The sequence below is a fragment of the Cervus elaphus genome, chromosome 20, assembly GCF_910594005.1.
Source record: "Cervus elaphus chromosome 20, mCerEla1.1, whole genome shotgun sequence".
Taxonomy (NCBI): domain Eukaryota; kingdom Metazoa; phylum Chordata; class Mammalia; order Artiodactyla; family Cervidae; genus Cervus; species Cervus elaphus.
In genome coordinates, this window is record NC_057834.1 from 131,539,351 (window position 1) to 131,555,439 (window position 16,089).

The following is a 16,089-nucleotide window of genomic DNA, read 5'->3' on the forward strand; positions in this document are numbered from 1 at the left end:
GGGAAGGCTCAGGGTATATTCCTGCGCTGACAGCCCATTCTGTGGATGCAGTGAGCCCCGAAAATAACGACTAGCAAATGCTCCCAGCAAGGATGTTCCTTCCTGGTAATGCTCTGTATATGAACACATGCACACGGACACACACACACACACACAGGTGCAGTGCAGGCACAAAATGACTCACAGTCATCACACATAAAACCAGGGGATGGTCTCTGTATCTGACAACCAGTCAGAATGGGCACGGGCTACAGTCCCAGACGCTCCTACTGTGCCAGCATTAATCCCATAGTTGATGGTTACTGATGAGTCCCAAGGGGTCCTGGGGAAAGGTCACGGCTGGTCAGGGCACTTGGGAGGCCTAGGGAAGAGTTTAAAATGTGGGAGCTTGTCACTATTCTGAGGACGGAGACAGCGAACGCCTCCAGAACGCCAGCCCCGCATGTGGTCTCCCCAGGCCTGGAGGCTGGGAGCCGTGCCAGGAGAAAGCAGACTCCAGTCAAACAGACTGAGATCAGAATCGGGCACTGCTGCCCACTTCCCGTCAGACCCCGGAACCTTGGGGACTCCCCTGTGACGAGGCACACACCTGTGGCACTACCAGCCCAGCCCCTGGGGGGAGGAGAACTTGGTGCGGGAACCCCTCTGCCGGCTTGGCACAGACACACACACACAGGAGCCCTGGGCACGCGGTGGCTGTGGATGGCAGCGAGAGCGGGCTGGTGCCGGACGCTGCCATTGACGCCATGCAAGGGGCAAGGCCATTCACTTGGTTCTCCCCCTCTTCCCGACTCTCCCTCCCACTCCCCTTTTTCCTCCTCCCCACATCTAGACTCGGTCTATCAATTGGACCCCTCTCCTGCTGTGTCCCTGGGAACATGCCTGCAATGCAGGAGACCCAAGCTCAATCCCTGGGTTGGGAAGATCCCCTGGAGAAAGGAATGGCTACCTACTCCAGTATTCTTGCCTGGAGAATTCCATGGACGGAGGAGCCTCATGGGCTACAGTCCATGGGGTTGCAAAGAGTCCAACACAACTGAGTGACTAACACTTTCATTTCATCTCACTTTCCTGCTATGTCCCTGGGAACACTTGGAATAAAGAGGCTGCCAATCCATGGTCCCAAATTATTGATCCCCCGTCTTCTTCATCATGACCCTCAAAGGGAACAGGGGAATCTCTAGTCACAGAAACCAGACATTAGAAGGACCTGTTTTTGCCTCTCTGCCCCCCTCGAAAACTTGAAAAGCAAGCTGTGTACAGACAGATCTTCTCAATCAGAAAGACATCACAATTATGTTAATTTTTAAGTCAGAATAATGGTATTATGATTATACTTAAACAATAAAAGCATCCTTATCTCTTAGAGATACATGCTAAAGTCTTTACAGATAACATTACATTTGGAGTTAGCTTTAAACTTAATCTAGCAGGGGGAGGGGAAAGACGGGGTTTGGGAGTAGATAAAACAAGATTGGCCTTATGTTGACCAGGTCTAAGGCTTAGTGAGAGGTAAATGGGTTCACCAAGTACTATTAGCTCTATTTTTGTCTGTTTGGTTTCTCTTTTTTTTTTCCTAAAATAAAAATGTTCTACAATAGACGCACACACAAGTCTCGCCACGGTATCCTTCAAAGCACCAGCTCCAAGGAGAAGTCAAAGCAGCTTCTAAAAGACCCACGAGGCCTGAGGTCTCTGTACCAAATCCACCCTGCAGGCGGTCCATTCTCAGCACCTGAGAGGACACTGCTATCCCTCCTACAGCCCGGAGCCAGGTTGATGGAGAGAACCCAGCAGGAGCTGAGTGTAAACTCCTTCTCATATTCCTCGGCCATTCTTTTCTGGAACATCATGGGGGGTCCATGGGCCTCTTAAGAAGCTGGCATTCCCAGAAGAGTCTGTGCCAAGAACAGAGGGGCTCACCTGGGCTGCAGGTCCCCTGCATCCCTCTGAAAGACTGGCCCAGGGCACCCAACCCTATTGGGCACAAACTCCTATTTCCTTTGCATCTGCCATGAATCTGGAAGGCCAGACTGGAAGCCAGGAATCCACATATATGCTCCTGTTTAATCCTCTCCATGCCTCTGGGCAATTGACAAAATCATTCTCCCTTTGCAGATGAGAAAAGTGAATTTCTAAGAGGCTAAGGACTCTGTCACCAAGGAAGTGAAGAGGCTGTTGTGGGGATGCTCCTGGGTCCAGCTGACTTTCTGACCGCTTCCCGCCCCGCCCCAGCTTCCTTTCCAGGGAAAGTTCTCCAGTGAGGTCTCCCTGCTTCACGGCTGGGCTTCATTCCCCAGTCTGAATGCAATCAAGGATATTGCTGGGCTCATCCCATCACTCCAGCCTGTGGAGGATCATCGCGGTGAGTCCTGAGCCTGTCATCCGTTGCCTTAGCTGTCCCTGACAGCTCTGTGTCAGCTGCATGTCTGATGAGTCTGCCTTCTGGGTCCCCCGCCAATTTATGGATAGAAACGTTGAAGGTGAGAGTCCAGAGTCCAGAGCCTTAGGGACATTGCTGGAAACCCTCCCCCCACCACCCCCAGCCTGACAGTAATCCTGGATCAACACTTTGGGGGAATAAATCAATCCAGTCACTATCATTCCATCTCCACTTCTCCTAGACTGCCTCTATGAAACACCTTGCTGCAGTCAAGATTCAGCACACAGGTACAAGTCCCTAAGCAAGGGTCTCCCCTTCCTGCCCTTCCCACCCCCAAGAAAACATGATTCATTTGTTCCTTAGAAAACTGCATGCCGGCCGAGGAAAGACATTCTCAGAACTTAGATCAAACCATCCCCCCACTTAAACTCTTATGTGGGTTCTTAGTACACACAGAATAAAAATGCAGACCCCTTTCTGACCCCCAGGGCACCCCGCTAAGTGGCCCAGTTATGCCCTCCTGGTTTGAGATTCCTCTTCTTCTAGCCGCTCTGGTCTTAGAAATATTCCTTTGCATATCGAGTTCACTCTAATCCCGGGGCTTTTGCACCTCCTGTGGATGCTAGCTCATCCCCGGACTGACTCTTACGAAGCACTCTCTGCTCCGTCAATCTGTTTATTTTCTTTCTAGTATTCATCACCGTCGCAAAGTATTATTTTTATGTCTTAATTTCCGACAACAACACATCTTCCCTGAGGGCAGGAATTGTATCTTGTTCACCACGGAGGCCTCAAGACCTTGAGCTGTGCTGGGCACCACCTCCAAGCTAAATAGGTATTTATTGAATAAATAAATGAACTGGCTGGTGAATTTGTCTTTATCCTTGTCCATTTCTTGGAACTCTGGAAATCAAAAGCTGTGTTGCCAAAGACCACCCAGCTCCTTTTACTGGTTGCAGACTCCCGGGTTTTGATTCCATCTTCTGGCCTTCCATCTCATGTCCTTACCGTGGGCCTGGCACCCCTGTGAGCTGGCGGGATGACAGTGAACCAGTCTGTTCAACTTTGCCCTAAGAACTCCCAACCCCGCTAAGGCAGTCCCACCGCAGACCCCGCAAAGATCCTGCCCAACTCCCAGAAAAAATTTTTTCCCCTCCCCATGACTGTGCTAGTTCCCATATCAAGCCTGCCTGCCTGCATCTATTTTTCTTCCTCTCTCCTTAAGAAGTTTTGCCGAGGCTGGCATCTCTCCGGTGCTATTTGCTTTCCCCGTTGAGTGGGTAAAAACCATAAAATCTGCCACAGACTCTATCACAGTGAATCATTCAGGGCGGTTAACCCAGCTCCCGGGTGCTGACAGAGGAAGCCAGTCAGAATTGGTGCCCGGCCCCAACGGCCGCCACCACCTCCGCTCCGCCCGCCTCCAGAAATGATAGGTGTCTGACGGCGACTCTGTATGCGGGCGCCGCGTGACATTTCGGCATTTGCAGTGTACAGAGTCGTATAAAAATAAAGGCTATTGACTGGCTGGCACCCCTTCCCAGAATAATGACTAAGCAAGCATGCTGTTAGCTCCCCGACAGCAGTTCTGTGTGCATGATAACACAGAGCAAAGATGAAAACTGCTATTCATCTGAGCCAAACAACAGAAAAATGCAAGCAGAAAATTGTTGGTGCTGGAAGGGGACACCAAAACAAATATTTTCTTCCCACCATGGCATTTCAGATCGACGACAAAACACGGTACCCAGGCCTGGTGCCTGGGGAACACGGCTGACTGAAGATGGAAGCCCGTGAAGGGCTCAGGCTCCATCCAGAGACTGACCGACCTCGTGGCGGCAGGTGAGACTGACTTCTCCACGTGTCTGCGTGGGCAGAGCAGCAGACAGAGTGGCTAAGCGCTCGCTGCCCGGAAGGAGGCAGGAGTTCAAATTCCCCGGCTGCATGGAGGCCAGACTTCCAGCAAGCTGTCAAATACGTCTAAGCCTCCGGTTCCAGTTCACAAAATCAGAAGAGTGAGTATTTATGGAGAATGAACTAACCAGTGAGGCACAGCGCTAAACATGTTCCATGAAAAACTCTTATTTGAATCCTCACAACAGCTACAATGGTGTGGTGTGAAGACCGGTTATAGTTTTGACCCTACGGTAGCTCCTGCTCCACACCCAGCTGTGTGCACACATACAATCATGTACACACACATATGCTACAACCATGCACACATACGTACCACAGACATACACACACCTACACAGGTAAACAAAACACAGTCATGTACACATGCCTCACAACCGTGTACATACACCCATGTACACACGTAGACACACCCATGTACACATGCACACAACACTGCCATAGCTTATAGAAACCCAGAAGGAAGAAAGGGGGAAGAAGGGCAGACTCCCCTCTCTTGCAAGCCGAGGGGACTGGGCCCACTTTTTTTCAGTTTGGGGGGTGAAGAGGGGAGTGGAGAGAAGCTACAGTCTCCATTGCCACCCCAGGGCCCATGCAGCTGCATCTCAAAGGTGCCTGGAAATCCAGAGCTGCATCTCCCGGGCCCTCCATGTGAGGGGGGCAGAGTGGGCACAGGCTTTCAGAAAACTCTGACTCCCGCCCCTCCTCCTCTTTCCAGGCTGCCTGAGGATTAAGTGAGGTGATGAATGTGAAAGCACTCGGTAAACTGTAACAGGCGCTATGCAAATGTTAGCAGCTCCACCTCTAGACCTGCAGTGCAGGGAGCGGCCTGCTGACCCTTCACAGCCCAGGGCCCAGGCTGGCTGGGGGCAGGAAGTCACAGAGATCTTGGTCATCTGTCCCGTGGGGATGGTGACACCACCCGGGGTTAACGGAAGCGGCACTGTGGAATCCCTCAGCTGCCCAAGCCCAGACTCCATGTTTATCTCATTTCTCAACAAAGGTCTTCACACAGGGTAGAGTCCCTTTTTTACAGTATCCCTGGCATCCACTTAGAAGGCAAAAAAAGTCAATCTCCTTCCATCATGCTTTTCATTGGAATACCTCTTTCTCAAAGCTGTGTCCCTTTGAAGCCTGAGGGTCCCTCATCTTTGACCCCGAAAGTATCAGAGAACTTTCTACAGATATGCACAGGAGTCCCCTGAGGAGCATATTTCAAATACAGATTCCTGGGCACCCCTGTGGAAACAGCAGTTCAGTTGGTCCAACATGGGGCCCAGGCATCTGCATTCTGAGCCAGGATTCCCTCCTCCACCCTCTGCCTCCAGACCTCGGTTTGGATGCAGATGGATCATAAAAAAAACAAGATAACTACATCTAGTTCTGCTTCACTGACTATGCTAAAGCCTTTGACTGTGTGGATCACAACAAACTGGAAATTTCTTCAAGAGATGAGAATACCAGACCACCTTACCTGCCTCCTGCAAAACCTGTATGCAAGTCAAGAAGCAACAGTTAGAACCAGACATGGAACAACAGACTGGTTCAAATTAGGAAAGGAGTACCTCAAGGCTGTATACTGCCACTCTGCTTGTTTAACTTCCATGCAGAGTACATCATGAGAAATGCCAAACTGGATGAAGCACAAGCTAGAATCAAGATTGCTGGGAGAAATATCAATAACCTCAGATATGTATATGACACCACGCTTATGGCAGAAAGCGAAGAGGAACTAAAGAGCCTCTGGATAAAGGTGAAAGAGGAGAGTGGAAAAGTTGGCTTAAAACTCAGCATTAAAAAAACTAAGATCATGGCACCTGGTCCCATCACTTCATGGCAAATAAATGGGGAAATAATGGAAACAGTGACAGACTTTATTTTCTTGGGCTCCAAAATCACTGTAAATGGTGACTGCAGCCACAGAATTAAAAGACGCTTGCTCCTTGGAAGAAAAGCTATGACCGACGTAGACAGCACATTAAAAAGCTGAGAAATTACTTTGCCAACAAAGGTCCATCTAAGTTATGGCTTTTCTACTAGTCATGTATGAATGGGAGAGTTGGACCATAAAGAAGGCTGAGTGCCAAAGAACTGATGCTTTTGAACTGTGGTGTTGGAGAAGATTCTTGCGAGTCTGTTGAACTGCAAGGAGATCCAACCAGTCCATCCTAAAGGAAATCATCCCTGAATATTCATTGGAAGGACTGATGCCGAAGCTGAAACTCCAATACTTTGGCCACGTGATGCGAAGAGCTGATTCATTTGAAAAGACCCTGATGCTGGGAAAGATTGAAGGCAGGAGGAAAAGGGGATGACAAGGATGAGATGGTTGGATGGCATCACCGACTTGAGTTTGAGCAAGCTCCGGGAGTTTTTGATGGACATGGAAGCCTGGCGTGCTGCAGTCCATGGGTTGCAAAGAGTCGGACAGGACTGAGGGACTGCACAACAGCAACAATCCAACAGGACACGCGGACAGATGTGAATTTCCCTGCAGACACTTTAGCTCCCCTGTCTCCACCCTCCCCCTATCCCTCAGGGCAAGTGTGATAGTCTTAGAAAGCAGATTGACTGGTGGAAGTGAGACCTCCCACTCTGCCCTCCACCTGACCCTCCATGCCCTGGAGGTGAAAGAAGGGAGAAGAGAGGAAGAGACTAGCAGGCAGAAGTTGGGCCTTGGACTGGAAGGGTTAGGGAGTGTGGGGGAGTGGGGAATGAAGGATTCAGTGAGCTGGGGAATGAGACAAGAAATACTGGGGAATAAATACAGCAATAAAGGAGCTTCGGCTGGGAGCTACAGAGTGATTCTTATTGTTCAAATTATCTTTAAAACTTTTCATTTGAATCTGTTTAATAAGAGGAGGCTTACCCTAAGGAAGAGGTATTTTTTTAATGTGACTTGGGAGCTGAATTGGAAAGAACGTTGCAACAAAGATATTAAAAAGGGGATTAAACCAAACCACTGGTGGCCCATCTCTGCAGGCTCCCAGAACCTGCGACACGGCTCCTGAAACCATAAAATTAAATTAAAAAGGGGGACACGGGACGTGGGATGTTAATCATGATTCGTCTTGGCCTTCATCGCTCATGGCTCCCAGTACTAAGCAGACGTGCACGGGCTATTCTGAAGGGCCCCTGGTGCCAGGAAACAGCTCTGGCCTTGAAGCTTCACCAGATTCCTAGCTCTGTCTGCTCCCTTGGAGCTGGATGACTCTGGGCAAGTTGCCTAACTTCTCTGAGCCCTGGCTTCCTCACCTGTAAAACTGGAATAATATTAACCATCGATGGAGAAGGGTTGCTAAGACAATGAGATAAACAGAAAATGGAAACAACAGAGCTAGGCACATATCAGGTGCTCATGAAAACATCAGTTCCCTGCTTAGGCTAAAAGGCAGAAAGAAGAAAAGAGCTTGCAATGTCTTGGCTTCCTGACAGCCTGTCCCCACATCACTCAAAGCTTCCTCTGATGATTGTGACCTCTCAGTTGGACCCTGGCCACCTCTGGGCCTCATTCTCCTTGCAGTGGCATTTTTATGGCTCATCCGTCATTCACTTACTCATTCATTCATACACACTGCATCACCTCCGAGTGCCAGGAACTCGGCTGGGCACTGGGGAGACAATGATGAGTAAGACACAGCCCTTGCCCTTAAGGAGCCATGGTCAAGTGGGGGAAGGGAGACTGTTGCCACCAGCAGAGTACGGTACTTGCCAGAGGACCACCTCATCAGAGACCCTACTCCCGAGTGAGGCTGACACATCTCACTGGGTTCTGTGTCCTCCCCTCTGGCCAACAGTCAACCCAAGAGCTGGTTCTAAACTGACTCTTCCATCCCATCACCCTCATCCAAAGACCTCTACCATTCGGTCCTCAGAGCTAAGGAAGCTTTCTCCTATTAGATGACATGAGTTATAGAAACCAACTGTCATATTCCCACTTTTGGCTCCACCTGCCTAGAGCAACATGCTGGCCTCCACTGAGCACTTTCCCTTGGTTTAGGTTTTCTGGTATATAAGTCTCCTCTTCCCACACTATTGTTGATTACTCAACCCCTGTCATTTTATCCTTGATGCTCATGATAACAGAGTGACAACGAAGATGGTGAATTTGGAATCATTATTTTCTGCCAGGTGCTGTGTGAACTTTGCATACATTCTTTCATTAACCTCCACAACAATCCTGTAGGATGGCCTCTATGACTTTTTCCATCTTTCAGATGAGGAAAATGGGGCACAGAAATTTTGAGCAACTTGGAAACAGCTGGGAAGTATACTGGGATTCTAAATCCATCTCTCTCCTTATTTTATTATTATCTGAGCCACCTTTACACTCTTAGGAAAGAGAGGGGGATATAATTGCTCATTTAAATTTTTTAAAAAAGGAACATGGAAGAGGGAGAAAGGAAAAATGTTAAATGGGGTCAGCAGTGAGAATTTTAGAGGATGAGACACTAATTCCGGGTCTTTAAGGATGGGTAAGATTTCAGTAGACAGAGATAGGGAAGAAAGGCATTCCTGGTAGTGGAACAACTTGAGTGACGGCAAGGGAGTTGTGCACCTGCTCATGGCGCATCTTGGTTTACAGGGAGTTTGGAGAAGAGCATTCATGGGTACACCTAGAGAAGTAGGCAAGGCCAACTGCAGAGACTCTTCAAGACCAGGTCAGGCAGTTCAGAAGACGAGGAGGAATGCATGGGGGATGCCTGAGGAGTGCTGTTGATGTGTTTCAGGAAGATGAAGTTGGCAAAGGGTGAAGGACATCCAAGAGGGAAAGGAACCAGGAGCAGTAAGACAAGATGGTCTGAAAATGGGAGGAGAGCAGCCTGCAGGGAGGCAAGGAATCAAAAACCATCATGAAGGCGACTGACAGATGCGTAAGGAGACTGGAGGAGGGAAGGGCTGAGGCCCTTGATCCTCTGTCTGCAGCATCAGATGTGCAATAATTCACTTGACAACCAGGCTGGAGGATGCATTGATGTCAGTGTGATGGGGATCATAGCAGTGGCTGAGACTCAGTCCTGGGAAGCTTAAGGGAGGGGATCCTCAAGTGTCCATGAGAAAAGGATTCCAACTTGGGGAGCGGGAGGGTCTCTCTCGCCTTCCAAAATGTCAAGGGATATGAGGATGTGTTTCAAGCCAAATGGTCTATGGCAGCTTCTCTCAGATTTTCAAAGAGGGGTTTGACCCCTTCAAGGGAAGAGAATGCCACACAGGAGCAGAACTGGCTCTAGGGCAACAGTCTGAGTTCTCATGTGTAAGTCTTGTCCTCATCACTCCCACCACTAGTTTTCAAGATTTTTTTTTAAAAGAAAATTAATAAATAAAAGTGGGGATATATTCCAAGCAACTGTTCCAGAAAAGTATGATTCATCCCATTTTTGCTGAGCTGGGTCTTAAGAAGAAAGTGTCCAAAAAGAGTCCTGTAAGCACAGGGAAAGATGGGGAGTTCCATGGGGTGATGGGAAATTGTGTGGGAGTGAGAGTGGAAAGGTGTCTGTCTTACTGTTTAAATAACAGTAGCAACAAAGGATGGGGCTTCCCCGATGGTTCAGCAGTAAAGAATCTGCCTGCAACGCAGGAGACGCAGGAGACGTGGGTTCCATCTCTGAGTTGAGAAGATCCCCAGGAGGAGGAAATGGCAATCCATTCCAGTATTCTTTCGGGGAAAATCCCATGAACAGATGAACATGGCAGGCTACAGTCCATAGGAGGGCAGAGAGTAGGACACGACTGGGCGACTGAGCATGCATGCATGCAGTGAGAAAGGACTGGTTTGTTGACAGCGCAGTTCAAAAGAGGCAGTGCCTTGGGTTCCAGGTCCCAGTGGCTCTCCCACCTGGAGGTCTGGCTGATGGGTGCAAACAGTGAAGATTTACTAGAGCAAGTGCAAAATAGCCCTATTTCTTCTTGCAACAGATACCTCTGAAGTCTGCCAACCAGGAAATCATTTGTTTTTTAAATACTTAAATGAATTTCCTTTCTTTCTGTAGACTTATCCTTCTATTTGGGACTGGCTCAGGATGACCTTCCAGCTCATCTCCCCCAGCCTCCTCCAGGAAGCCTTCCCTGAACCTCAAGCCCAAGTTACCCATGGAATTGGCACTTCACCAGGACCTTATTGTGTTGTGATCTGCTTTTCTCAAGACACTGAAGATCCCTGGAGGAGTTCCTAGATTGTCCCCATCTTTTTGGCCATTGCATTCCTTTCAAACTTTGTCAGGCAAGCAGTAAGTGAAGTGAAAGTCGCTCAGTCACCTCCTACTCTTTGTGACCCCAGGGACTATACAGTCCATGGAATTCTCCAGGCCAGAATACTGGAGTGGGTAGCCTTTCCCTTCTCCAGGGGATCTTCCCAACCCAGGAATCGAACACAGGTCTCCCGCATTGCAGGTGGATTCTTTACCAGCTGAGCCACAAGGGAAGCCCCAGGCAAGCAGTAGACCCACAATAAATATCTGTTGAATGTCCTTGCTGCCACAGGGATCTGTGTCCATCCCATCCCCTAGACTGGTAGCTCTCAGAGAGATGGGCTTCTGTCCTAGTCATCTGTGTATCCCAGGGACCCAGCACAGGGCCTGGCACCCAGAAGGTGACTATGAGTGTTTGTTGGATGACTCCGTAAACGAAGGCGTGAGCAAATGCCATTTCACAGGCCAGCCAATGGAGTCAACAGCAAACCCCAGACCACCATCCTGAGGCTGTGAAGTGTGAGTAACAGGGAAACTGAATGAATAGGGAATCCTAGAATATGAGTCAGTAAGTGACTTTCCACAATTCTTTCAGCCCAAATTTAAGACTAATTAAAAGATAACTGAATGAGATTCTGGAGTTAAACTGACATTAGATAGAACTACAGATTCCTCCCTCACAGCCCATTTCTCTTCATTTCTTCCTCAATAAATTGTCCAACCAGTGCTCAAGCCAAAAACCTCAATTCAGCTTTGATGTCTCTGTTTGTGTGGCCCAAACCATCAGCAGACTCCTTTGGCTCCCCTCAAAATACATGCCAAATCCCCCACTTTGTCCATTCTCACTGCCCTCACTCTGGTCCAGTCATCATCACCATTGTGCCCCCCTGGACTACTGTAGCATCTTTCCAGAGGTCTCCCAGCTTGCTCTCTCACCTGCCTCATTTCCACACAGCAGCTAGAGGCATCCTTAAAAATTAGTCCATGCAATCATGTTACACCTGCTTCCTAAAAACCTCCAAAGGTGTCCCGTGACATGGAGAATCAAATCTGAACTCCCCACTGAGGTTCTTCAGGCCTCCTGAGACCTTGCCTGCCTGCCTCTGATATCGCCTTGTGCCACATTGCATCACTTACCAAACCCCAGCCCTGTTGTCCTTCTCCAAGCCCACTCACACCTCAGAGTCTGTGGTTTCTTTCCTTTCTACCTGGACATCCTGCCTTAGGTTTTCACCTGACTGGCTCCTTCGTGGCATCCAGGTCTTGGCTCAAAGAACTACCTCTCCTCAGAGAGGTCTTCCCTGACTACTCCATCTAAAGGAGGTCCCCTTAGTACTTTAGTCAGCTTTATTTCCATAAGCTTACTCCTCCCTAGCTGAAATTATTTGGTTTAATTTTAACGTGCTTGCAATTGGTTTCTTCCAACCAGAATACTGGTCCTTTGTCCATCCTAAAGTTATATTATTTTATTTACTTACTTTCTGTTTCTCTCCCCTACTTGAATTCCAGCTCTAGGGAGGGAGGACCTTGTCTGGTTTAGAGGTCTATTTCACTAGCTCTCAGCACAGTGCCAGGCACACAGTAGATGGCTTAATAAATATGTGTTGAATAATTGAGTGAATGAACTCGAAGTGTGTTCATAGGCTGAAGTCAGCATGGGGAGAAAAGTGAATGCTAATTGCCATGAACAAGAATATAGAATATGGAGGAGGAGAGCTGAATCTGCTCAGATTGGATCATACCTGGATTATTGTACTTGATTCTGGTTGCTGCACTGCCCTAAGAACCAGCAGTGTGGGCAGGAAACTGACCAAACTGAACAAATTGGCACATGAAGGGAAGCTCAGAAAAACAAAGATACTCAGCCTATACAGACAAGAAATCCTAGGAAAGATGTTGTTACCATCTTTCAATAACTAAAAGAGCCACTGAGAGGAAGCGGGGATAGGTTTGGTTTGGAGCCCTAAGGGCAGAATACAGGTGAATAGGCTTGATAGAGATAGATTTCAGCACTAAAAGAAAATGATCTTTTGATAGTCAGGATTCATAGCAAGGGAAGGAGCTACCTTAGAAAGTAGTGAGCTTCTCATTTAAGAAAGTGTACGAGTGGATAACTATTTAGCAAGGATGTCAAGGAAGGGATTCAAGCAACAGAAAGCAGACTCCAAGTTCTCTTTCAAACTTGAGATGTCTGGGTTTCCATGATAAATGGGGACAAAATTTTAAAAAATTCTGGCCAATAAGAGTTCTAGAACTTACTTGTCTAGCTGCCTTGATAGCAATTAACATTACCAAAACCAAAACTGGGTTTACAAATGAAACACTAGACAGATTAGCTGAGAGGCTGAGAGGTTATCTTGTGGGCCTGAAGCCATCTGACAAATATGCTGGACAGCTCCCTGGATATGAACTCTGTTAGCTATGTTTGCTCACCCAGAACATGAGACTGCCAAATATTTTGACTTTCCAAAAAGATGTCTCAGTTCCTAGGGGGAGGGAGCCAACACCACTACATAGTGGCTTAAGATGGTCCTAGGTTTGTTTTCTGAAACTCCACCACTTCCTAACTGTAGGACCTCAGGCCAAGAAATGAAGCCTTCCAAACCAGTTATTTCATCTGTAAAGAGGATTTGATTGAAAAATAGGGGAGGAAGAACTGAAAGGAGAATGGACCAAAGTTAATAATTAATGAAGATGATTGACAGAAATTCACTACACCATTCTCTTTTACATGTTTGAACATTTGCATAAAAAAAAAATAAAAAGAAGGGGAGTTTAAAATAGTCCCCAGTTCATGTAATAATTGTAGGGCTTAAAGAAATCACCATCATCATTATAAGGAATTTTTACAAATCCTGGTTATTACCGGGAATGTTTAAATATCCCATTTAATCATCCCAACAACCCCATGAAATGCATAGTAATCATCTCCACTTGGCAGATGAGGAAACTGAAACTCACATAAATTAAACAAATCCCGCAGCTGGCACAGGGCTGAAATGAGATCTGAAACCAGAGCTATCTGACTCCACCATCGCAGCTGCCTTTATTTCAAGAATAGCTCATTGTGTTCTACTTGGTTGATATCTGCACAATTATGATATCGTTTATTCCTCTAAGGCAATGGTTTCCTAGCTCTTTTCTCACAGCACAACTTTTTTTCCAGTGCAGCCTTTACTTTACTTTTGAATTCCAGTAAGCAAAAGCCATAAAAGCTGAATGGTTCTGGCTGAGGTGGGGATTGGGACCCAGAAATCAGGCCACTCAACCCAAAGGTGGTCTCCGAAGTACTCTAGCATCTATCAGCAGCATGTGAAAACCCCAGATCGAAGGCAACAAAAACAACCCAAATCCTCAAGCCCTGAGAACTGCATTTAGGGGCAGCCTCACTGGGATAATGCAGCTGATCATTTCCTGTCCCCATCACATTTGATCCTCATTATCAACTCGGTGTGGACAGGGCAGGGCATATAACCCTCAATTTGCAGATGATAAAATCAAGGCCAAACAGACCAGCCAAAGGTTTGCCAGGTTCACTTTCCAGCCAAGTGCAGACTGGAAGTAGTGTCTGTCTCCACTAACTCCGTGAGTCCTGGCAGAGAGGGTGCCAGCTTCTGGAAACTGCCACTGACCCTTGGTTCACAAAGTGGACAATCAGCTCTTTGGCCATTGAGAGCTGAGCACAGCCCCACAGGCTCTCTGCCCAGTCCTTGTCCCAGAGCAGATGGCAGTGGGTAGGGGAGAGGGCCTCAGTGCCGCCGGAGGGCCAAATAGCAGGAATCTGACTGTAGACAAGGCCATTCCCATCCCAGCCATGTCCTGCTGAGCAGGGGCAGAGGAGGCAACAACAGGCAAAGTGCCTTCTACCCTTATGTGTAGCAAGTGAATGAGCCCCCAAAGGGCCGGACTTTAGGGAGCGTGAGCTGGGAAGCAGTTACACTTTGCCTTTCCTAGCTCTTGCGTAGAAATCCCTGAAACCAGACACAGTTGGTAATTGCCTGAAGGGTTCCCCCACTTCAGAGCATCTCTGAGCTGAGCTGGAGCATGTGTTGGAACAGGCAACACTTAATTATCACTTAGTCTTTAATGACCACTTAATTCTTAACACTTAATCCATCTGTAAAATGGGGACACGAATACCTGCCTCACAGGGACTCTGGGAGGCATTAATTAATGTTTGCAGCCCACTTTGAAGATGCAAAGCAGGGAACAAGTGCTCAACAGTGACATGAATAACTTGGTGGATTTACTTGCTTTTCCTAACGAGGTCCTTTCTTTCTCTCTGCTCCTCCCTCTCCTTTCTAATATATCCATCCCCAACAATATCTGCCCAACTTTGCCCTGGTGGAGAAACATTTAGCTCTGTGTTTCCCAGATACAGGATTTCCCATCCAGGAAACGGGCTATTTACAGCCATCTTCCCGCACTTTAATTTTCTATTATGTCCTCTGAATATGTCAATGCCTTCCCAGTAAATATTTTGATGTGCGCTCTTGCAGCGGCTTCTGTGGAGGCTGAATGGGACAGCTGCTCCCTGTATTAGGGAATTCCAGATGTGGTTTAAAACCACCAAATTCATCTGTGCCAATGCCTAGCTTCACAGGGGAGAAGCACATTCTAGTTGCCCCTGGAGAAAGCCACAGACATCTAACCTTCACCCTGGCTAGGGTGGTTTTTCAAGGTCTTCAGATCGACCTTGGTGTTGCCTATGCCTTTGCACAAGAAAGGTCCCCTTAGTGGGCTGGTACAGCAGCAGAAATATGGTCCTGTTCTGGCCCTTCACCCAGGTAACTTCAGGACCCCAATCATATTGTTCCTGTAAAGACTGTCAAAGGGCCATGGTGGGTGGTGGAAAACACACAGCCTTTAGAGTTTAGCCAGGCAGAACAACAGGTCAAAACACACGCCCGGGATCCGAAAGTCAGACCTCATCTCCTCCCTCCTCCCTTGCGTGAAGTAAGGGCACACTCACTCTTCTTGAAAGCTGAGCCCGTTGTCTCTTGGAGTGCCAGCCGTGGGGGCAGAGAGCTGCTCCTTGGGGGTCCTGGGCTGCAGGGCCTCTGACAGGCCCTGAACTCTCTTCCAGATTTCATGGCAAGTCTTGTCTAAGCTGTCCTGGGGTGTGTCCTGGTGGATCCAGATGTATCTGGGGAATGGGCCCAGAGCAGAGGGGCGCTTGGCCCCCAGGGCCGAGGACGAAGCCAGCCCATTGCCACTGGCCATCCTCTTCCTCTCTTTCCGGAAGCCTTTTTGTCCACCCAGGGCTCGAAGACAGGGTGACCATCCACCACCACCCCTCATTCACCAGAAAGGGGAGTGAGGATGGGGAGGAAGGAGGTCAGTTCTGTCCCGCCGCTGGTCCAGAAAGGTGACTGTGTTCAGAGGCCCTGGGATTGTGTTTGAAAGGTGAATGGAGGACAGCTTTCTTGCGGGGAGGGGGAGCTTATTTTGATCCGTTTTTAGTTGCTCTTTCCTGACTTTTGCCCCCCTCCCCCTCTCCCGTAGAAGAAAATATTTAAAAGTCAACAAAAACCAGTAGCTTAGTAACCGTGGAATCCCCCTGAGCTCAGGAACCAGGCGCCTGGGCGGGCAGAATGACATCTG

The 16,089-nt window shown here is 48.2% G+C and overlaps 1 protein-coding gene across 1 annotated transcript in view; it reads right to left on the reverse strand.

The window, feature by feature from the left end:
* C20H1orf94 (chromosome 20 C1orf94 homolog) overlaps positions 1 to 15,867 on the reverse strand; it is a 38,724-nt gene extending 22,857 nt beyond the window's left edge. The window contains exon 1 of the mRNA XM_043878201.1: positions 15,458 to 15,867. Within this exon, the coding sequence (XP_043734136.1) occupies positions 15,458 to 15,786 (329 nt within the window). The 5' untranslated portion in view covers positions 15,787 to 15,867. The remainder of the gene's footprint in view (positions 1 to 15,457) is intronic.
* Positions 15,868 to 16,089: the final 222 nt, after the last annotated feature.